Below are 23,286 nucleotides of genomic sequence, written 5' to 3' on the forward strand. Positions count from 1 at the left end.
CGTTAATAATTGAGAGAAAATTGAAATATGTTTAATATTTCGTCAAAAGCGTTAAAGAAGTCAAATTGTGACTTATAGAGAAGAAAACGAGGATAAGATGAAACAATTTTTGTGGTTAGGAGAGTTTGGGAATTTATGGGAAAACTTTTAGGTTAGAGGATCAACCTTTTGAGCTGGCTTGTTTCCTTAATTGAGCATTCAACAGCTGGCTCCTCAGGTCAGGGTTTAACACAAAAACCAACGGTAGGATTTTAATCTAAAATCAAATTAAAACAACAAAGAATATCAAAAAATTGCGTTTGCCGGGAGTCGAACCCGGGTCTATTGCTTGGAAGGCAATTATCCTAACCGTTGGACTACAAACGCTGTTGTTGAAAGGTAGGTGAGTACTTTTATATTGAAAGATTTCTAAATTGGAGTGATTTGGTCACATGATATATTGATCTGTGTGGATGTACCACAAATTTATTTGGTCTGAGCGGAGTAAAACTTCAACGTACTAATATTGATGGACAACTTTATCCCTGTATATTTTAGGTGTTAGAAAAAGATAAAATATAGTAATTGGTAAACTACAATTTTAGTTGTTCTTTAATTTTTATCCGTATTTTTCTAAAAAAATTTTAGTCCTTCCATTTAGAAAATTAGCGACTTTTTCTTATAATAAATTTTTCAAAGGTTTTTTATGATTAATTAATTAAACATTTTTTTGGTATCTTAAATGAGTATATTAGATAATAAATACTATTTGATGTAGTCTAATTTGAAAAAAAAAATAGAAGAGACATAATTGTCAAAATTGCACATATTAAAGTTGCTAATTTTTTTATAGTATTTCCACTTTATTGTTTTTGAATTATGGTGATATCACCAGGAGCTAACAATAAAATCAACAAAACAACATACCAACAACAATTCTCGAGATAAATGCAAAAATTAAATTTTATTCGATTCTCATTTTTTTTTTTTTTGGATCGTTTAGTTTTAAACATTTCTTAATCACATTTTTTAATATGTTTCGTTAAGTACGCGTTAAATAATAAAGAAAAAACGAAAATAACATAAGTGATATAAAATATAGAAGTATAACGAAATAAGTAAATAAAATAGTAAGACTTACATTATTAACTTTCCATTACAAGAAGGAAGAATCTGTGTAGAAATTGTTTTTGGTTATTACTTCATTATTCTTCTTTTTACATTCTGCTTCTTTTTTTGGTAGCATACTTCTTCTATCTATTACCACAGTTCTTGTTTCTCACATTATTTTTCGCAAAGACAAAAATAGTATAATATATTATACTAGTTATAATAATAAATATCAACAATAAAATACTAATACTAAAAATAAGATTTTTAATAAAATTGGTAGAAACATATATACTACACGTATGCGTATTCTCTTTCTTATTATAGATAATAAATTTAGTTAAAAAATAAATAATAATTTAAAATAATAAAAAAAGAAAATAATTATTTTAATTTAAAATAAATAAATTTAAATTAACAATTATTTTAAAGATAAAAATAAAAATAGAATTATTTTAGTTTAAAATAGTAGATACTTTGGAAAAAAAAATGTATGTACGAAAAAGTATATATAGATAACATCAAAGTTACTTTTTCTTTTTTCCTAAAAGAAACTTGTGTTTTTTTTCTGCAATTCAATAAGCTTTATTTTTACTTTTTTTTTTTTACTGTTTAATCTTTTTTATTTGTTTATTTTTTTTCTTGTCGTAAAACATTGTACACAGAACTTGGATTTGTTTCCTGAATCTGTATCTGTAGAAGAAGAACAGCAATAAAACCAACCAACCCCACGTGACAGTTTCATATGTACACATAACAGGACCTGCGAAACCGACAGCCATGGCAGTACCATATTAATAACTACATTTATTTCTCTCTCTCTCTCTCTCTATATATATATATATATATATTCTAACAATTTTTTATTTCACCTTTTTTTTTTTATAACTCTGTGAAAGTATTAAAAAAATAGATAAAGGAGTAGGTAGAAAAAAGTTGACTTATTTGAGAAAAAAATATAGTTGACTGAAAAATAAATAACATTTTTTTTGGAAGGAAAAGATAAACAGATTATTCATACTCGTTAGCTAAACATGAGTTTCATTTAAAAGAAAATATTAACTTGTTCATATATATATTTTATTTTGATGTTTTTATTATTTAATTTTGTTTTCCCATTTATTATCGTTATTTTCAATTTTTGCACATTTTGTCGATCTAATACTGTAACAAAATATCTACGAGTTTACGTGAAATGATGTCATTTTATCATTTCTAAACAATATTAATATTATTTTATTACTAACAACACGAGAGTATACAAAGAAATGAAACTCTATTGCTTTATAGCTTTTTCATTACATTTCTTCTCAGACACACTTCTATTCTTACTCTTTGATATAGTAAGAAATTGTAAACATTAATTCTTAATGTGCACATATAAATTTTGACCAAAACTAAGTGGAATTAAAAAAATAAAATAAAAAATAGGTGGAGTATATGAATTGTGGTGAAGGGTCACTCTCTCTGGTGAGCCAAAGACAAGGACAATATTAATTATATGGATGATAGAGAGTAATTGTGATTATGATTGATAATGATTGATTAATGCCCTATTATGGTAATCAACCAAGTGATTAAATACACAAGCATTAACAACACGAGCAAGATTGGAAGATTATACTTATAAAAATAATGGTTAGTGTATTTAATTTGTTTATTTTGAGAGAATAATAACACACCCACTGATTCACAATCTCATTTGTATCACTTTCATTGCTTACGTGTGGTCTTTAAAAAAAATGCATATAACTTCCCTACCATGTTTATGTGTCACCGGAAATATTTAGATTAGATATTCGTGTTCTGCATATATCGTTTCATAAGATTTCAAGATCTAATCTTTGCTTTGTATAAGGACAAACAAGTTGTGTAAGAATAAAAAAAATTTGGTTGAATAATATTTTCTTTTTCAAATTTGATTGGAAATCATCTAACGAATGACTTTTATCCTAATACATATAAAAAAAGTGTAAATTTCGCTAAATGATTAAGCTGAAAGAGTAAAATAACCTATTAAACATTTTTTTTTCTTCAAATTTTTTCTTCGTGTTTTGAGTTTTTTTTTTCAGATGAAAGATGTATTTTTTTAATTGTTGATTGAATTTTTCTTGTTCAAAGGATAAAACTGAAAAAAGTACGAAATACTAGGGCGAAAATAACTTTCTATTATCGTGTAGATTACAATTTATCTAACATAATAAATGACGTGGTGACAAAGAGATTTTTTTATGTTAATTATCACTATAATTGATATAAAAAGTTGATACAATGACTCTTATATAATATTATAGAAAATATTTTTATATCAATTCTAGTTATAATCGAGAAAGAAAATTAGAACAGTAACAATTATGTAATAAAAAAAAAATTGTATGTCGGTTATAGTTATAAAAAGAACATGTCCTTTGTTTTATACTGTGATTTGAATCACTTCCATCACTTCATTTATGTGTTCTTTAGAAAAATGCATATACTTTTTCTACCATTATTTATGTGCCACGTTATATACTGTTTCATAATATTTCAAGATCTAATATTTGCTTTGCATAAGGAGAAAAAGTTGTGTAAGAATAATAAAATTTGGTTCAAATAAAATTTTTTTTTTTTTAAATTTGATTGGAAATAATTTAGTGAGTGACTTTTATCACAATACATATAAAGAAGTGAACATTTTGTGAAAGAGTAAAATAGATTATTAAACTTTTTTTTTTCAAATTTTCTCCTTGAGATTTGATTTATTTCTTGTAGGTTGAGATGGAAGTTGTATTTTTTCAATTGTTGATTGAATTTTTCTTATCCAAAGGATAAATTGAAAGATCAAGAAAAAAAAATAATGAATCAAATATAACTATTTTGAGGATGTAGGACATGTAAAACCTATTAGAGAAACATGATTGAAAAACAAAAGCTATTATCATTATGGAGGAAAAAAAAACATATAAAACTTTTCAACAATTTTGGCAATTTTTTATCTTTAATCGTTACTAGTCACTTATTTGTATATATTTTTGTTTTGTAGTATTTATGGATTAGCTTGTGCTATTGTTGAACCTACAACTTTTAAATGTGAATAACGCCTACTTATTTTCTTTACATGAAAATATAAATTAATGTATATCTTTTGTTTTATAATTCATATATATATATATATATATATATATATATATATATATATATATATATATATATAAATAATGCCTACATTTGAATGATTGTTTTTATGCTAGATGTAACAGACCACTTGTTCGTGGAACAAATTTGATCTTAAAGTTTGTTTGAAAATGACATGAAAATGAGATGTTAGATATTTTTGTGAAACATATTTAACTTAATTAAGGGATAACCAATAAATGTATTTAAATTATTGACTTTGTTTGTATATGGTAGGAGACATAAAAACCATTTTTAACATCATTCCTAAGCACCAAGAACAATTTAGAATGTTAGTTAAACCATATTAAGAGGTAAAGGGAAGAAACAAACAAACATTTGACTTGTTTATTAAGAACAACCATCTAACCGGGTTGCTCGGTCAAGTGCTGTGGAAGCTAAGAAAAAACGAGAGCCAAGAACTATAGCTTTATATCTAAGCACAATATACGGAACATTTAAAGATTGCACAACTATTAGGATGTAGCTGGATCAGAGACAGATTCACAATCGAAAGATCCCTACCGTAACATCATCTAAAGGAAAACGAACATGCATGCATGTTGTATAATTCAAATAGAAGTAGGTAAATTCTTCCTTAACCCCTCCTGGCCTACACATACCACGTCAGAAGGAGAGCATCATCGTAAAAATATGTTGGTATTGGGGCGTCATCCTCTACTAAATTGGTGTTAGTCATGAAAGAACTCAAGTAGGAGTTAATCCTAAATTTAGAAAGAATGCTCTGCACACTACCCTTTACCCAATCATACTCGTCTTTTATTACCCTCCTCAACATTCGACAGATTTGTGACTTCACCATCAACAGTTCTCCCACCACCCGACTACTTTGTGATGACTCAGCAACCATCTAAGATAGTGGCATGTCACAACTTATTAATTCCAAATTATTGGCATGAATCCTAGGGAAACTATTGGACATAGGAAAAGAATACGGAGAAAAAAGTTATTTTTACCTCAACAAGAAAGACTGAGAGCACTTCAAGTTCTCATTCTTTGAGTGAAAGACAAGGAAGCTTAACATGAGAGATGGTGTGGAACCCACGAAAGGCTCCCCTATTTATAGATGAAGAGAGGAAGTCAAACACATTGACTTCCTAACAATTAGATCACTTCACATCCAATGGTTACATGTAAATGACGATTCACATTACCTTTGACGAGCGCACATCCCCAGTCTTCGTACACCATTATAGGCTATTCATCGGCTCCGCATACCTCAAGCCTAGGGGGCCAGTGGATTACATGTAGCTGAGAAGACAAGAAGTCAAAATGAAATTTTCTTTCAAAAACCATAAAAATCCACATACTCAGTAAAAAATAGCCTCTCAGTATTAACACCCACACACTTGACCCTACTAGACAGTTCAAACTCGCTTAAGCCTGAGCGGTTATTGGGCGAGCTTGACCTCAACACTACTATACAACTTGAATTATTTGGTTCTCGAACGTACCAAGTCGAAACAAAATTTACATTAAGTTGAGATATTATCAAATAAAAAAGGTCTCAGTTTTCAACTGATCACAAGAATTTGCTTGGGAAGTAATGCCAAAGCAGTGTAAGAACATCAAACACAATCATTACAAGACAATTATGATAAATATGGTTAAAGCATGCTTAGGTCGAGATTAGTGAATAGTATCATATCCTTTCACCAATCCTATAAATATATGTAGTAACAGTGGCAGAGCATAGTTGAAGCAGACGGGGCCACGACCCCAAACTTTTTCATCTTTTTAATTTTTTAATATTTTTTAAAAATAATGTGTTTAAAATTTGTTAAACTATTTATTTTTAAAACTTTTTAAATATATATATATATATATATATATATAAATTAGATAATAGTATATTGAAAAGTTAATAAAAAAAATTAGGTATTTTTTATTTCTATTATAAAGTATAACATTAATGTTAATAAATTGTAAAATATAAAATCAAATATAATAAAGAAAATAAATTATTAAGATAATTTTATTTTCTATTCTAATTGTCTTTTTAGTTTTTCAGATGTTGTATTTATCTTTTACCCTTACCTGATTTCATTTTGTTATGTTACCAAGAAAAAAAAAAGTTAAACAAAAACTTAATATCTCTGTTCTCATCTTTTATATCTTCTCCTTCCATTCTTAAAAAAGAAGAAAAGAAATTTTCTCCAGTCTCACTTGATAGTGAAATACATTTAATATTTAACACTATCTTTTTATCTCATGACTCTTTTGTATATATTTTTCTTATAGACAATTTTTAATTGTGACTTGTTTATCATAATTTTAGTAATTATGTCTCTCAATTATTAATTATATTATGATAAATTATTTTTTAGTCTTAAACTTATTTTTTAAATATGTATATTAATGAAAAACAAAAGCATAAATTTATTTTTTAAAATTGATGAAAAAGGAGTAAAGATCAAAATATGACAATATGGTTACTCATCGCATACGATGGACAATCAGTTAAATCCGTTAGATAATATAGTTTATTTTATAGTTATAACTATACTAAAATATTATTCATTTTCATTGAATGAATAATAATAATGTTAAATATATAAATTTTAAGTATATTATTTCCACTTTTCAAAAAATTTTGATAAAGTTCCGTCACTGTATAGTAATAATAAATGTAAGTTTTTTTAATATCCCATTATATGCTTATCCAAAATTCACAAAACTAAACACCGACTTGAATGGTAGAATACATTTTACATTTGCCTTTCCCATCACATAACCTATTGGAATCTAAGATCAAAATTGGAAAACAGTAACGTCAAAATATATAAGATAAATTGTGGTCTTATAAGACTATATGAATATAACCTAAAAATAAAAAAAACCATAAACACATTGTATATACTGTATACATATATGTACAACAATGCCATTAGTATTTTTGGTTCATAAAGTTAATTCTGTTAGTACAAGTACAAAATGTAACTCTATTTGAAAACATTAATGATAATTATAATTTTTTTTCGGAACATAATAATATCTAAATAGAACAAATTTCAAACGTAAAAAACAAATGTATATTTTAGCCTATCAATATTAAATGTGGTATGGAAAGTAATACATGTTAAACATTTTTTCATAACAAGAACATAACGATTTTTGCATAACAAGAACATAACGATTTCTGAAAAGTATGTACTTTTTATGCCTTTTATTTGAATTTTTAATTATTATATTAAAAAATAACGTAAAAATTATTATTATTACTATTATTTAAAAGCTAAACAACCACTTTTAAAGATTAACTGAAACGTAGATATTTAAAAAATAAACTGAAAATGATATATTCTTAAAGATAAACTAATCTCATCAATGATTAAAAAAATAAATTAAAACATATGTTTTATCAGTCAAATAATGTCTTTTAGAAGAGAAATATAACACACATGGTAAAAATATATGTTGCTAAAAACAATATCTTCCTATATAAGTAATATATAACTATTAGAGTAACGATACATGAACATTAAAGTTAATAAAATTATATTTCCACTTTTAAATATAAAACAGTTTAAGAAGAATTAAATAGAAAATTAAATATATTAGATTTTTAGGTTTTAAATAAATATAAAAAAATTAAAAGGAGTATATATATATATATATATATATATATATATATTTATTTTTTAAAAAATATATGTAATAAATTTTAAAATAGTTGTTAAATAAAGTAACTGTTAAAAAAAATTTAGAATAACGGTCAAAATAAAAAAGATTTAAAAAAATATTAAAAATAAACTAATTATAAGATAATTAATTTTTAAAATAATAATTAAGGATAAATTTGGAAAATGAAAAGTGGACAAAAAAAATCTCATTTATATATTACTAGTGAACACACAGGCGCTATCATGTCTGTGTATCCGCATTTTTTAATTTTTATAAGATCAATAATATTTATTTTTAAAATATATATAATAAATTTTAAAATAATTTTTAAATAAAATAACTTTTTAATTTTTTTTTAAAATAACAGTTAAAATAAAATAATTTAAAAAAACAGTTAAAAAAATAATTATAAAATAATTAATTTTTAAAATAAAAATTAAGATTAAAATTGGAAAATAAAAAATGGACAGAAAGAGAAATCTCCTTTGTATCTCATTATAAATTATTTTAACTTTCTCTCAAAATTTTCTGACCCCACTAATAGTAATTCAGGTTATTTTTGATGACATTGTTATTTTCTCCTATGCCACTTCCACCACCCCCTTAATAATATTTTCTGTGCTGATTTATTTTTCATTACCACTTTTTCCCGATAACACCCATCAATCATCATTATTTTTCGTTTAAATACTTTTTTTCCTTAAAATTAATTTATTTTAAAATTTTAAATTAATTTAATCTTTTATTTTTTAAAATACGTGAATTTAGTTGTTTTAATCGAATTTTATTAAATTTATTTGACATTTTAAGTATATTTCATAATAATATTTGACTTCATATTAAAGTAACTAAATTTATGTATTTTAAAGATAAATGACTAAATTAATCTAAAATTTCAAAATAAACTAATTTTAAAATTCACTTAAAGTTAAGGGACCAAAAACGTATTTAACCCTTATCCTTGTTTCTAAAGTTTTTTTTTCACACATTTATATACTCAATAGAAAAAATAACTATAACCTCAAACATTAGAATTGTGACATCAAGACACTGGCAAAGGAAGATAAGAAAAAGTGAACTAAAAAAATGAATTACCATCAACAAGAACACCATGTGTAAAGCAATAATACATACTAAATAAATTGAAAGCAGAAGAATAAAAGCTTATGCTTTTGATTCATCTAAAAGCTAAAATAACGGTTCACATAACAAGTTCAGCATAGCATTCACCTTGAATAAATTATCAAATTGACTTTATTAAAAATTTCGTAAAGTCTCTATGCAATTTTAGTTTCTGCTATAATGTTGAGACTCTACCTATATGGAAAAAAAAGCTAAATAATCAATCACATCAAAGGGTTTCCATACTTCATACCTAGCCACATTTAAATTTATTTTTTTTCTATACAACTTTTTCTCTGCACGCGTGACGCTACGCTTTTCACCCAATGCGCGTGACAAGATATTGGCATTTCATTACCAAATTGGTAGCAGGACAAGATTTGTTGAAGTTTATTTAACACAGATATAGAACACTTTCATTTTGCCAAATAAATAAATAAATAAAAAGAGCACGATTGTTACCCTTTCAGACAGCAAAAATATTGAACCATTTAATTTTGGTTTTGTTTTTCCTTTTTAATTTTTTTTTTCCAGATTAGATTCGTTTCGTTCCCGAGTCTTCAGCTCACTGGGCATTGTCTCTACCGTGTGCATCCAGTTCCTACTCGTCAAATCTTCTTCTTCTTCTTCCTTCTTTCTTTCGTCTTAAGTAAAATTCACTGAACAGTTCCCACATCAAATCACCCAAATCCACATCAGAACCCCGTTTTCTCACACCCAGAATCTTTCTTGGTCTTTTTTCTTGAATTCAAGCACAAAGTTTGGGTCTTTTTCAGCTCTCTTTGAATCCTCATTGAAGGGCTGGCATCTGGGTGTTAGTCTGCATGCGAGTTTTCGCCCAAGTTTGAAGCTTTTCCCCATTCTGCTGCGACCCAATTGATGGGACTCTAATGGGTTCCTTGGAATCTGGGATCCCATTGAAGAAGGGGAGCTTGTTTGGTACTCAGTTCACTAGAAAAGAGAAGAACCCTTTTTCTCACAGGTTCAGATCGAGCTTTTCGAGGTTGCTCTTTAAGAAGCTCGATTACGTGCAATGGATTTGTACGGTGGTGGTGTTTCTGTGCTTGGTCGTTGTGTTCCAAATGTTTCTGCCGGGGTCGGTTGTGGAAAACTCCGATGACGAATCCTTGACAGCTGTGAGAATGCGGTCTGATAAATTGTTCCATTATGGAGAAATTCACAAGGCTGTGTTGGACATTGGGGAGGATGCCCTTTTTTTGCCAATGATTTTGGAGAAATTTAGGAGAGGTGGTGGTGAGGGCATGGATGCGGGTTTGCTTAACCACACAGCGCAACATTTTGGATACAGGAAGCCTCAGCTTGCATTGGTTAGTTTTACCATTTTCAAATAATTTTTATCCATTGGTGTTTTTAGGTTGTGCATGTGGTTCATTTCTACATGGTTTTTATTAATGGGGGTAGGTTGACGTCAATTTGGAACTCTTGAAGTTAGAGTCAAATTTGTTGTTAAGTAATTTTTAGTGCTGTATGAGTTTTTCCTTGTTATGGTTGATCTATTAAAGTTTATTTCTCTCTTGATGTGATTTTGGTTTCTTTTGAAGGTGTTTGGAGAACTGTTGGTTGATTCTCACCAATTACTTATGGTAACAGTTGCAACTGCTTTGCAAGAGATTGGCTATGAAATCCAGGTACTCCATTTACAGTTTGTTTTCGGTGTTTTATACAGGAAAATTGGTGAGTTTAGGGAAAAGACAATGAGTGGGGAGCCAGCTAAATCATCAATATATCTCTGTCTGCACTAGTGTCGGGTGAATGTGGTGCTTTATCTCCGGAAGAGTCGGAGAGTATATAGATGTCGAATTATAGGAAAAATGTTAGTTTCTTGTATCTGTGTTTGCTTTACTATTGGCTTCAACTTTCAAATGCCTCAGAATCTTGGCAAACACGTATTTGAAAATTGAAGCAGGATTACGGATTTAGAAATGTAGATTGACGTCCTTAAGAGAATTGTGACTCGTCAAAGTGAGGCTAAAATTAAGATGTTTTGCCGACATGATTTTCAACATACATTTTCAATCAATTTTATGTTTATTTTAGCCCAGGTATTCTCTATGTTTTGCAGGTCTTTTCACTTGAAGATGGACCAGGGCATAGTGTGTGGAGAAAGTTAGGAGTTCCCATCACTATCGTCAGAACTTGTGATAAGCGAAACAACACTGTGGACTGGCTAAAGTATGATTGTTCTTCTAATTTTACTTCTGGACTAAGCATTTGTATGCTGATAAAAAAAAAGAATTTTGTATAGTTTTAATAATTGAAATGTGTAGAAATCCGAATCAAATAGCAACTTAGACTGATAAAGTAACTGTTTCTTTAAGCTTTTTGGTGTTTTGTATATCTTGTCTACATTGAAGCTAATGTCTGTTTTCCTCTCAGCTATGATGGTATAATTGTGAGCTCTCTGGAAGCCAAAGGTGCCTTTTCATGGTATGATACTTGATTGTTGTTTCCTGAATCCCTTACAGCTTTTGCACCCATGAATTTTGTTTGAGGTTTTTGCCACGAGTATCCTTATTCATGTAACACGAATGATTTTATTTTGTACAGCTTTTTGCTGGAACCTTTCAAGTCCATCCCTCTTATATGGATTGTTCATGAAAACACTCTTGCTTATCGATCGAGACAATATACCACTAATGGGCAGATAGAATTTTTGAACGATTGGGGAAGACTTTTCAATCGTTCAACAGTTGTTGTCTTTCCAAACTATGCTTTGCCGGTAATATGTACGGGCCAAATTATTTATATAATGTTTGATACACTATCATACCTGTGACATATGATTATTTTGTAATTCCACAGATGATTTACTCCACATTTGATGCTGGAAATTTTTTCGTTATTCCTGGTTCCCCTGCTGAAGCATTAGAAGCAGAAGCATTTATGACCTTACATAAAGATAATTTGCGCGTCAATATGGGCTATGGCTCCGATGATGTAATTATTGCAATTGTGGGCAGTCAATTTCTGTACAAGGGCATGTGGTTGGGGCATGCCATTGTTTTAAGGGCTTTAGAACCACTTGTGGCAGATTTCCCTGTAAACAAAGATAATGCCGGTGCTCGACTAAGAATCATTGTTCATAGTGGAGAATTAACAAATAACTACAGTGTAGCTCTTGAGGTATGTACCCACCTTCTCTTTGATTTTTGGCTAAATAATTTGAAGTTTCTAATCTTTTACTCTGTTACATTAGACCATGGCGCATAGCTTGAAATACCCAAGAGGTATTATAGAGCACATAGCTGGAGATCTGAATGCCGATTCCGTTCTTGGCACAGCAGATGTAGTGGTATATGGATCCTTTCTTGAAGAACATTCTTTTCCAGAGATTTTGATCAAGGCTATGTCCTTTGAGAAACCAATTATTGCTCCAGATGTTCCCATGATCAGAAAATACGTAAGTTTGAGCTCTAATCTATTTACGTTAGCCATATCATGGGTCTAGATTACTGTTTGTTGCTTTTATAAGTCTTTAATTTGAAGCCTCCTGCAATAATCCAGACTAATTTTGTTTTTGGCTTTTATAATAACTTCCCTGCATCTAAAATGTCAATTATTACATTTTATTTATAATATGAAGAGTTAAAGTTTCTCATATCATGTATTTCTGAGGAGAGTGCTGACTATCTTGTTGACATTGACTAGGTTGATGACAGGGTGAATGGCTATCTTTTCCCAAGGGATAATATTAGAGCTCTGAGACAAATTTTATTAGAAGTGATCTCAAATGGGAAAATCTCACCCTTGGCTCGTAACATTGCCTCTATCGGGAGAAACACTGCAAAGAATCTCATGGTTTCAGAAGCAATTGATGGATATGCATCTTTACTTCAGAATATTCTCAGGCTTCCATCAGAGGTTACTCCACCCAAGGCTGTTTCAGATATTCCCCCCAAGATTAAAGAACAGTGGCAATGGCATTTATTTGAAGCTGTTCCAAATATGACATATAGTAATAGGACATTAAGAAGTAGCATGTTTTTGGATAAATATGAGGGCCAGTGGAATCATTCTCATAAAAATAGATCCACTACGACAGTTGCAGCAAATGATATATTTGTATATAGCATATGGGAAGACGAAAGATATACTCATCTGGCTCTTACCAAAAAAAGGAGGGAGGATGAAGAGGTGAGATCAAAGAATTCTCTAATTTATAGAAGAGAAAGGCTATTTCTTTCTAGAACATCAAATAACTTTCCTAGTACTCTAGTTATTAATGAAACACCAAGTGTTCAAATTTCTCAAGGAGGATTATCTGAAAGAATGATTAGGAGAATTTAGGATTATTCTTTCTGAAGTTTTCTGAAGTTAGGGTATTAGATCTTTGATAATTTCCATTTCTGTGAGTAAAGCTTTTAACTTTAGTTGAGTTTTAATGCAGTTGAAGGATAGAACAGAGCAGTTTCATGGAACATGGGAGGATGTATATAAAAATGCTAAGAGGGCTGATAGAGCAAAGAATGATTTACACGAAAGAGATGATGGAGAGCTTGAGCGTACAGGACAACCACTATGCATTTATGAACCCTATTTTGGGGAAGGATCCTGGCCTTTTCTACATAAGAAAACTCTTTATCGAGGAGTTGGCCTGGTAAGTCGGGTGTTTTCGTATTATATCGTGTTCTCATATTAGTCCCTTTTACCAGTGATTGTAACACTTCATTTTCTGGTCTTGTGTATGGAAAAAGGCTTTATTGGAAGAGACCTTAAGAGGGATCATTCGATACCCCTTGTGCTCATATGCAATAATAATGATGCCCCAAATATTCTGCAATAGTAGTGCTTTCTCTTCAGAAAATATAGTGATTGGTTTCTTATTTCAATCTGATGCAATGAATGTGTTGGATGTTTGCAGTCCGGTAAAGGACGTAGACCAGGGAAAGATGATGTTGATGCTCCTTCTCGTCTTCCATTGCTTAATAATGGTTACTATCGCGATTTACTTGGTGAACACGGAGCCTTCTTTGCAATTGCAAACAGGATCGACAGATTACACAGAAATGCTTGGATTGGATTTCAGTCTTGGAGAGCAACAGCAAAGAAGGTATAAATGATTGTTTTCCATGTCTCATTTCTTTGGACATATGCCTCTTGATGTCCTTTTCCATCTGTCAATGTATTTATTTATTTAGAGGAATGTATGTAAGTCTGAAAAATAGAAAGGTGACTTGAATGGAAATGATAAATTGGATTTCTCAAATCTGTCCCTTGTTCTTGCTTCTTCTGACATCTAGTGTGGGGTTTTAACAGGCATCCTTGTCTGAAACTGCTGAAAATTCATTATTGAATGCCATCCAATCCAAAAGGTACGGGGATGCACTATACTTTTGGGTTCGCATGGATATGGATTCACGCAACCCTTTGCAAAAGGACTTTTGGTCATTTTGTGACGCCATTAATGCAGGAAATTGCAAGTATGATCTCTTAAATCCATTCTGTTTTATCTTGAGTACATGAAAGCTCGAGTCTTTGACCCTTGCTTTCATTTTCTTGTACATTTTCAAAGACATTGTCTGATTTTCTCTACATTGTGTTTGAGTGAAGGTTTGCTTTCTCAAAAGCCATGAGGAGAATGTATGGGTTGAAAGATGATGTGCATTCTTTGCCACCAATGCCTTTAGATGGTGATACATGGTCTGTCATGCAAAGTTGGGCTCTACCTACCAGATCCTTTTTGGAGTTTGTAATGTTCTCCAGGTATAAACTAAGTTCATGTCGCTGAAAAAGAAATTTGTTCTCTTGTAACTTGTTTAAGAGTTAAATAACTGACGTAAACCACCATTTGTGCAGAATGTTTGTGGATGCAATGGATGCACAGATGTATGATGAACACCATTCAACAGGACACTGTCCTTTGAGTTTGTCAAAAGTAATTTTCTTCCTCAAAGGATCAAGTATATTATATCGTTGCTACTTATTTTTGCCCCCAGTTGTGTAAAAACATGGATGAAACAAAATTGCAGGATAAGCATTGTTATTCACGGGTTCTGGAGCTTCTTGTGAACGTGTGGACATACCACAGTGCAAGGAGAATGGTGTATGTGGATCCTGAGAGTGGTGTAATGCAGGAACAACACAAGTTCAAGAACCGCAGGGGTAAGATGTGGATCAAATGGTTCTCATACAACACCCTTAAGAGCATGGATGAGGACTTGGCAGAACTATCAGATTCTGAGGATCCTAAGAGGCATTGGTTGTGGCCTTCAACGGGTGAAGTGTTCTGGCAAGGTGTATACGAGAGAGAGAGAAGTTTAAGGCACAGAGAGAAGGAAAAGAAGAAGCAAAAGAGTATAGAAAAACAGATCAGAATGAGGAAACGTCATCGCCAACAAGTGATAGGGAAATATATCAAACCCCCACCAGATGAGGAAAGCTCCAATTCATCCATGCTTGCAGCAACAGCATGATGATGATTTTGAAACCATTGTTTTGAGCAGTGTTCCTCGTAAAAAGATCATTTTTTTTTGTTCTTTTTGTAATATTTATTTGATTTTGGTTAACATAATTGTGGTTTTGGTTCAGAAAGGATGCATATTTCTGTTAAGGATGTTGAGGGTACGTGAGAGTATGCATCCTTCTGCTCATTCCTGCTTATAAATAGCTAATGTGTAAAGTAAGTATCTTTTGTTTTTTTGACTTATTCTGTAATTCTTTCATGATGATAAATTCTTTTAGAGAGGTGTGGCAAAATTGTAATGTTGGTGGCTCTTTCAATCTAAATGAATAATTAACTTCAGTGTTCTTACTTCACTTTTTTCCATGCACTGAGGGCAAGAGTAGCTGCATCCTAGCTCTGCAGAAATAGAACTAAACAGAATTGAATTAGTTTCAACTCTAAATAATATACACTAACATATCATATAACGTAAAGTAGGTTGGTTGATTTTAAAATGATTATTTTTAACATTTTTACCAGTTGGAATTATTGGTAATTGAATTTTATTTTAAAACAAACATCCCATAACTATTTGTTCTTTAATTTGGATTAGATTTTTTAAGGAATTGGTTAACATTTAATCAATAAATAAAAACAGAGGTATTAGATCAGAAAAAGAATGAATTAAGAGAGAATGAAGAATTAAAAAATGTATATTGATTAACTCAAAGAATAAAAAAGACATGAAAGGGCTTTATTTAAGCCAATGTATACCTAGAGAAAGCCACAAATGCAGAAACAGAAAACACTCTAAACTAAATAACTAAAAAAAAAAACAAAATTGAACTTCATATTTAAGAAAATGTAATTTTTTCTCCTATGGGCGAAACATGTATACAGTAATCACGTGAGAGGAAATTGAGTAAGGAGGGAAGAGCTGAACTCTTACTTGGTGGGTACAATGTGAGAGGAAATTTAATAAAGTTTATTTTTGTATATTAAATAAAAATAATTGTTATTGAGTCTATACACCACCATAAACAAATACAAGATTCCTATTAGATAAATGGTTGACAAAAAGGTTAGAATAATCATCACGCTGTTAAATAGATTCTTTTATTTAATGAAAAATTAAAAGTTAATGATAATACGTAGTATAAACAGATCTTTCTTTTATTTATCTAAAAAAATTAGAAGTTAATGATAATGGTGTCGCTGTCTTTAATTTTATAATCCTCAGTATATTAAACAGGTTAGATAAGGGGGCGTTAGACGTTGTTTCTGCGACAGTTATTTGTTTGTTGTTTTTTTTTTTTTCAAATTACCACCTTTTAATTGCGACTCTCCCAACCCTAACAGTAACTCGTTTTTCTTTTTTTTCTCTAGTAATGTCTCTTTTTATGGATAACGTTTCCATTAAGAAAAAAGCTTGTATAGTTATAAAAAAAATAAAAAGCACAATAGTACATATTAAATTATTGTAAAAATTTATCAGTGTTAAAACATCACTGCTTCATTTTATATAAGAATTTTGATTCCATTTACGCATATATTAGATTCTCAGAATTACTAGTTAGAAATTTATTGTTTTAAAAACATGCTGAAATTAGTTATTTATATAACTTTCGATCTTATTATAATGTTCAATAAACAAATTACTTTTTAATAATCAATTGATCTCAAAAGCCTCTAGTGAGTAAACAAGTAAATAATAGGGTCGTATTGTTGTTGTCAAGTTCACCATCATTTGCCGACTCCCAACTAGTCCATACACACATGTGACCATCACAATATTTGACTTTAAAAGTTGAGATTTGGTAATTTCACATTCATTACTTTTTATAAAATAAAATAATTTCAATTTATGAGATTTGCAGTATAGGTTTTTTATCCACTGACTAAATTTAAAATTAACTTATAATATATAATGAATTAAACCAAAATATATTATTTAAATATGTAATCAAAGTTATTTAAATTTTATCCTAAAATTTAGATTTTAGTATCTTATAATTCATCATCAGATTTTTCTTAATTCTCACTTTATATGTCTGTGGGGTGATGAGATGAGAAATGTGTAAGAGGTATGCTATTTTGGCATGAATATGTATATTAAAAACCTGTTAAGTAAATATTTTTTTTATAATTATATATACCAGTAAATATTTATTATATTGTAATAATAAAATAAATACAATTTTTTTATAAATTTATTTAAATAAATATTTTTGTTTAGAAATGTTAAAATTAATAAATATAAAATAAAAAATAATTAAATTTTCAAAAATTACTCAAATGGCCAAATTTATAAAATAATTATTTAGAATAATTATTTAGAAGATAAAAGTGAAAAATATAAACCCTAAAAATAGGAAATATATATATATATATATATATATATATATATATATATAGAGGTTGTTTTGGTGTAAGTATTTTATATGTTGTATTTTTTTCTATAACTTTTGTTGTTATTTCTCTTAGTTTTATTATCGTTTTTTATTTTTATCTTTTAAAAAATATAGACTTTTATATCATTGGTTACATGTAGGTCAAGTCGGCGAGTTGGTCAAGTCGGCTGATTCCACACATAACAGTTTAGTCCTGAATATCCCTAAATAAATAAAAAAATACGAACTTTCAAGGAAATGAAGAGAGAACATGTGCATTGTGGACTTACATGCAGAAATTGTCTTTATATATTATATTCCAATGTTTTCAATGTGTATATCCTTAATTCTTCTGTCTGAAATTGCTTGCTTCTTTGGAGTGTCTTCAACAACACCAGAAGTTTTTTCATGGCTCCTTCTACCCCTGTTTTCAGATGTACTAAAGTGACCTTTAATATAGCATACATCCCAGTATTTAACATTGCACTAGAAACCAATCCTGTTCATGCACTTGTTGCTTTCATCTTCGTTGTACTTCTTGGTTTTCTCCAGATCAGATACGCACAAAATCCCAACCCTTTTCAGCTTCATCCAAAGACCATTTGGCTTTGCATTGTTACCTTTCTTCTTTATTGCTTGGCTTTCTTGGGAACCCTCAAGTTCGGCATTAGGGTTCATCACTTTCACACTCTCATGCACGTCTTTGGTTCACTCTCTTTGATTTCCATGCTTCTGCTCCTGCTACCTCACACTCACACTTGGGAATCACTAGGTTTTGCTCTGTACACATTGTGCTTTATCATTCATGTCTTCATCATGTTCAGAAGAAGCCGCTTCAGAGAGACATGGCTGCAACGTCAACGCAGAGTGACACATCCACTGTTGCCAATCACTTCAATGAATTTGAATTAACTGCTTCAGAATATGTATACTGTATTAATAAGAAAATAAAACAAAATTTAGATTTCTTTTGCAAGATGTTGAGTTTTTTTCTATTTGTGTTATAGATCATATCTTTTCGTACTAAATTGAAGTTATAAAAGAAATATGTGAAGCACTTCTGCTAAACTAAACGTGGTATTGTTACTTTGGACGTATTTGTGTCTTTTTATTTGTTGGTATATATATACATTCAAGTTTAATTTTAAGGAGTGATATAATACATTTTGTTGATAAAAAAAAATAGATATATGTACAGATTTTTGGATATGTATAGTTGCAAAATACTATATTTGAAATTAATTTTCAATCATTGAATATTAAATTGAACTGTGTTTGAACATTGTATTAGATTGTATAGATAATAAGGAATAATTTAAATGATTTTGTTTGTATACATTTAAGTTTTAAAAGCAAAGTATTATCTATAACTACATGACTGTCCGTATAATACTCTTTATAATATATTTATTTATTGATTTTTCAAAGATTATATATAAAGGTGATATCTCTTTTATGTTCACAATTATTATTTTTATTATACTTTTTATAATATATTTATTTATTAAATTTTTAATATATATATATATATATATATAATATTCTTTTTTATGTCTAGAATTATTATTTCTATTACATTTTTAAATATTTATAGAAATATTTAATAAAAACATTAATTTTAGTAAGAATATCACTATAAGATTCATAAAAAAGTAAATTCAGTGGCAGAGCTATTTGGGGGCAGGGAGTAGCCCCGGCCCCCCAAGATTTTTTTTTAATTTTTTTTACATATATATATATATATTAAAAAATATATTTAAAATATATTAATTTTTTTAAATTATAGACAATATATATTAGAAATTAATAAAAATAATTTTTTTTTATTTCTTTTATTTAAACATAACATACATAATAAAACATAAAATTAAATATAATAAAAAATAAAAATATATAGGTTTAATTATTCTTTTGACCTCTGATTTTATTTAAAAATTAACAGTAGGATTAGGTTAATTTTACCAACAAAGCAAATCATCCATATTAACAGTTTCAATTTTAATGGAAAGATCATTGATATGTTTCGAGGAATTTAACGAAATTTATCATACAAGACGATCAGTTTTTCAAAAATTGGAACCAAATTGAGACTAAAAAGAAAATTGGAGAACCAACTTAACATTTTTAAACGAAAGCATGAATCAAAAGAATAATTAAACCAAATATTTATTAACCTAATTTTTATTTTCCTTTTCATTGTCTTTTTAGTTTTTCACAAATTGTAATAATCTCCCACTCTCATATGTCTTCTTTTTGTTTTTAAAGAAGAAAAAAGTTAGACATAAACTCATTATATTTCTCATATATCCTCTTCCTTTCATGTCTTTTGTCTTATTTTATAATGAAAACATTATTTTTTTTATCTAATGAGCTTTTTGTATATTTTTTTTATGAATATAGAAAAAATAATAGTGTATTATGTAATAAGAATAATGAATATATTTTTCTTTTAATAATTACATGTCTTAATTTTTTATTAGATTATGATCAATTATTTTTTAGTATTATTTTAAAAAAAGTATGTTGATAAAGAATGAAAGAATAAATTAATCCTTTAAGAGTGATGAAAATAAAATTATTGACTAAAACAAGATAGATTCTACCTCTTTACATATTTTAAAGCATTGTACTAATGATAAAAAATGTTCCGTTAGAGAAGTCATTTTTTTGAAGCATTATACTAATGATCGAATTTAATGATCTCCACATTATATTACTTTGGCCCCTCCGACACTTTTAATCAAGATTCGCCACTGAGTAAATTGAATGTCAATTTAAGGAGAGACATTTTTTACAAAAAATGGGACTAAATTGAAACTAAAAATAAATATAGGAACCAAATTGAATCATTTTGATACGTGACACAACTATAAAGTGATAGGTGTAAAAAATTCAAAAAATTCAAAAAATCAGAAATTGACACGTGACGTTGACGTTAACACTGTCGGGTAAAACTAACGGTAAGGACTAAATTGAATCATTTTTAAGAAAATGAGGACCAAATTGAGACAACGAAAAATTTGAAGACCAAACTGATATTACTTGACAAATAAAGGAACCAAAAGAATAATTTAACCAACTTTTTTAACTTATGACTGATGTAGGTCAGACACAAATATTGTTTATTTATTTATAAAAATGTGATTGCACATTTTTTTTTTTGTGTTATTTTCAAGTCAAAAATAAATTTGATGATATGAATACTATTTTGATGTTAGTCGATCTTTAAATCAAAGTTGAACTCAAATAATGTCTTTCGATATATTAAAATTAAAGTGGTAACAGAATAATGGAACATTGAAGTTGGATGTCATTTAGAACAAAATAAGAAAAGTTAATATTGAGAGAAATCCTAACAATAGAAAATTGAAAATATAATAAATTGAGTTGTACTAATATTCATTTTTAGATGAGATACGTGTAACTCTTAACTTCATATAAAAAACAAGGTAACATGAGTTTTACTAATAATCCACTATCTTTTGTCCACATTTCCCGTACTATATTTGTTTACGAGAAAATAATTTTAATAAAAGTTATCTAAAAAAATCATTATTATATAGCGATTAAAAGAGAACTTGTAGTACTATGGTAATTAATTTAGATACCAATTTAAATTATCTAAAATTTATTGGTATTAAAATATTCTCTATCATAAATACTAAATTATAATTAATTGTGTTTAAATTAATTTGATAATTAAATTGATATCTAACATTAGCTACTAATATTTTAATGGCTAAAGAATTAGTGTTTAAATTAATCTTTCTTGATCTGATTTAGAGACTAATCCTTGATAGCTAAAAAGCATGATAATGTTACAGATCAATTTAAATTTTAATTCATAGATCAAATATAATTTTTTATTCATAATAAAATTATTTTAAATATCAACAATTTTTTGTTTATAAATTGATATTTAAATTATACACAAAAATGATTAATTATTTTTAATCTCTAAAATTAATTGTTATTTAATGATTTCTTGTAATGTTTTTTTATATAAATTAAATTGTTTTAATATTACTATATAAACAACTGTTAACATATTATCTTAATTTAAATAGTGAGTTGAAGAGAAGTTACCTTACGTAATTACCTTTATTTTCTTCTTCATATATCACCTTCACCTCGGTCATTTTTTTATCAATAAATATTTGTGTATATTGTATTAGGAGTATGTCCAACTATATAAGTAACTCTATACATAAAATAAAATATAGATGCGTTTATAAGAAGCTGAGGACAAAACTTGATCTCACATTTCCTCCAACAAAACATATTTGTGTATATGAATCAACCTTCCTCTCACACCTTTCATTACATCTCATTCATTGTAAGAGTACCAATTTTATTCTCCAAACCTTGGTATCTTCCCTCATCGTTTTCTTCTTATAATAAGCCAAAGTAACAGTCAGGGGCAACCCTTCCGGAATAGCTGCCACCACATTCATAGCATCATTTAACTTTTCAGGAAATACTATGCATATATCACCTATCATAACTACAACCTTGTCAATGATTTCTCTAACATTTGTATGATTATCAATTTTTAATGTAGAAAATTTCATTTTTATTTGAGGGGTTAAATATGTTTTTTTTTCTTAACTTTCAGTGAATTTTGGAATTAGTCCATTTCGAAATTTTGGATCAATTTTGTCCTTCATCTTTTGAAATACATAAATGTAGTCTGTAGTCCTTTTAATAAAATTTTGTTAAGTTTATATGACATTTCAATATAGCTGTCAAAACGGGTAATTCGGCCCAACCCAGCTCAACCCACCACGAGTTGATGATTTAGTGAGCCAACCCAACCCGGCTCACTTTTTAGCGAGTCAAAAAAAGTCGAACCCGGTCCGGCCCACCATGGATTGATGGGTTAAATGGGTTGGCTCACGGGTTCACTTAATTAAAAAAATATAATTTTTTCATTTCTTTTCAGTCAAAAGTAAATTATATTTCTAATTAAAATCTAAATAAATTTTAATACAATCCAATTACAAACCAAAATAAAAAAAATACAAATTATTTATGTGTTGGCTAAAAAAAAACTAACATCACGAAAATGTAAAGCCCGATTTAATAAAAAATACTTGTGTGATCCTTTTATATGCGGGTTGGTGAGCCAACCCGCATGAGCCAGATTCTAGATGAGTCGGGTCGAAAATCAACCTGTATTGAACTTTGTAAAAAAAATTTCAACCCAACCCGGCCCGAAATGGACTAACAAATAAACCTAACAAAATTTAACAAGAATGACTAAATCCACATATTTTAAAAGATGAGAGACTAAATTTGTCCAAAATTTCGAAATTGACTAATTTCAAAATTTACTAAAAGTTAAAGAATAAAAACATGTTTAAAAAAAGTCATATATGTTCCTCTGGCTTCTTGTTAGAGTTCTATATTGTTAGTAAGAATTCTTTATTTTCAAAGTTTATGTCCAATCCAAACTTAATGTTATTTGCTACTAGGGATGGCAAC

General features: G+C 28.7%; 2 protein-coding genes and 1 non-coding gene across 3 annotated transcripts; 2 read left to right on the plus strand and 1 right to left on the minus strand.

Moving 5' to 3' along the window:
- Positions 1-294: 294 nt before the first annotated feature.
- Positions 295-366, minus strand: TRNAG-UCC (transfer RNA glycine (anticodon UCC)). The gene has a single exon. It is a non-coding gene; the product is annotated as a tRNA-Gly (tRNA).
- A 9,089-nt stretch (positions 367-9,455) lies between these two features.
- Positions 9,456-15,772, plus strand: LOC114166716 (glycosyl transferase family 1 protein). The gene is made up of 14 exons (XM_028051495.2): positions 9,456-10,337; positions 10,572-10,658; positions 11,093-11,202; positions 11,407-11,457; positions 11,578-11,749; positions 11,833-12,153; positions 12,227-12,430; positions 12,679-13,164; positions 13,418-13,627; positions 13,892-14,080; positions 14,287-14,450; positions 14,581-14,733; positions 14,827-14,905; positions 15,000-15,772. The coding sequence occupies exons 1-14, from the start codon at positions 9,900-9,902 to the stop codon at positions 15,441-15,443; spliced, it is 3,108 nt and encodes a 1,035-aa protein (XP_027907296.1). The 5' UTR covers positions 9,456-9,899; the 3' UTR covers positions 15,444-15,772.
- A 2,401-nt stretch (positions 15,773-18,173) lies between these two features.
- LOC146883384 (uncharacterized) lies at positions 18,174-18,745 on the plus strand. The gene has a single exon (XM_085667785.1). The coding sequence runs from the start codon at positions 18,211-18,213 to the stop codon at positions 18,712-18,714; it is 504 nt and encodes a 167-aa protein (XP_085523911.1). The 5' UTR covers positions 18,174-18,210; the 3' UTR covers positions 18,715-18,745.
- Positions 18,746-23,286: the final 4,541 nt, after the last annotated feature.

The sequence above is a fragment of the Vigna unguiculata genome, chromosome 10 (assembly GCF_037176805.1).
Source record: "Vigna unguiculata cultivar grain cowpea cultivar isolate G323 ecotype 2 chromosome 10, ASM3717680v1, whole genome shotgun sequence".
NCBI classification, from domain to species: domain Eukaryota; kingdom Viridiplantae; phylum Streptophyta; class Magnoliopsida; order Fabales; family Fabaceae; genus Vigna; species Vigna unguiculata.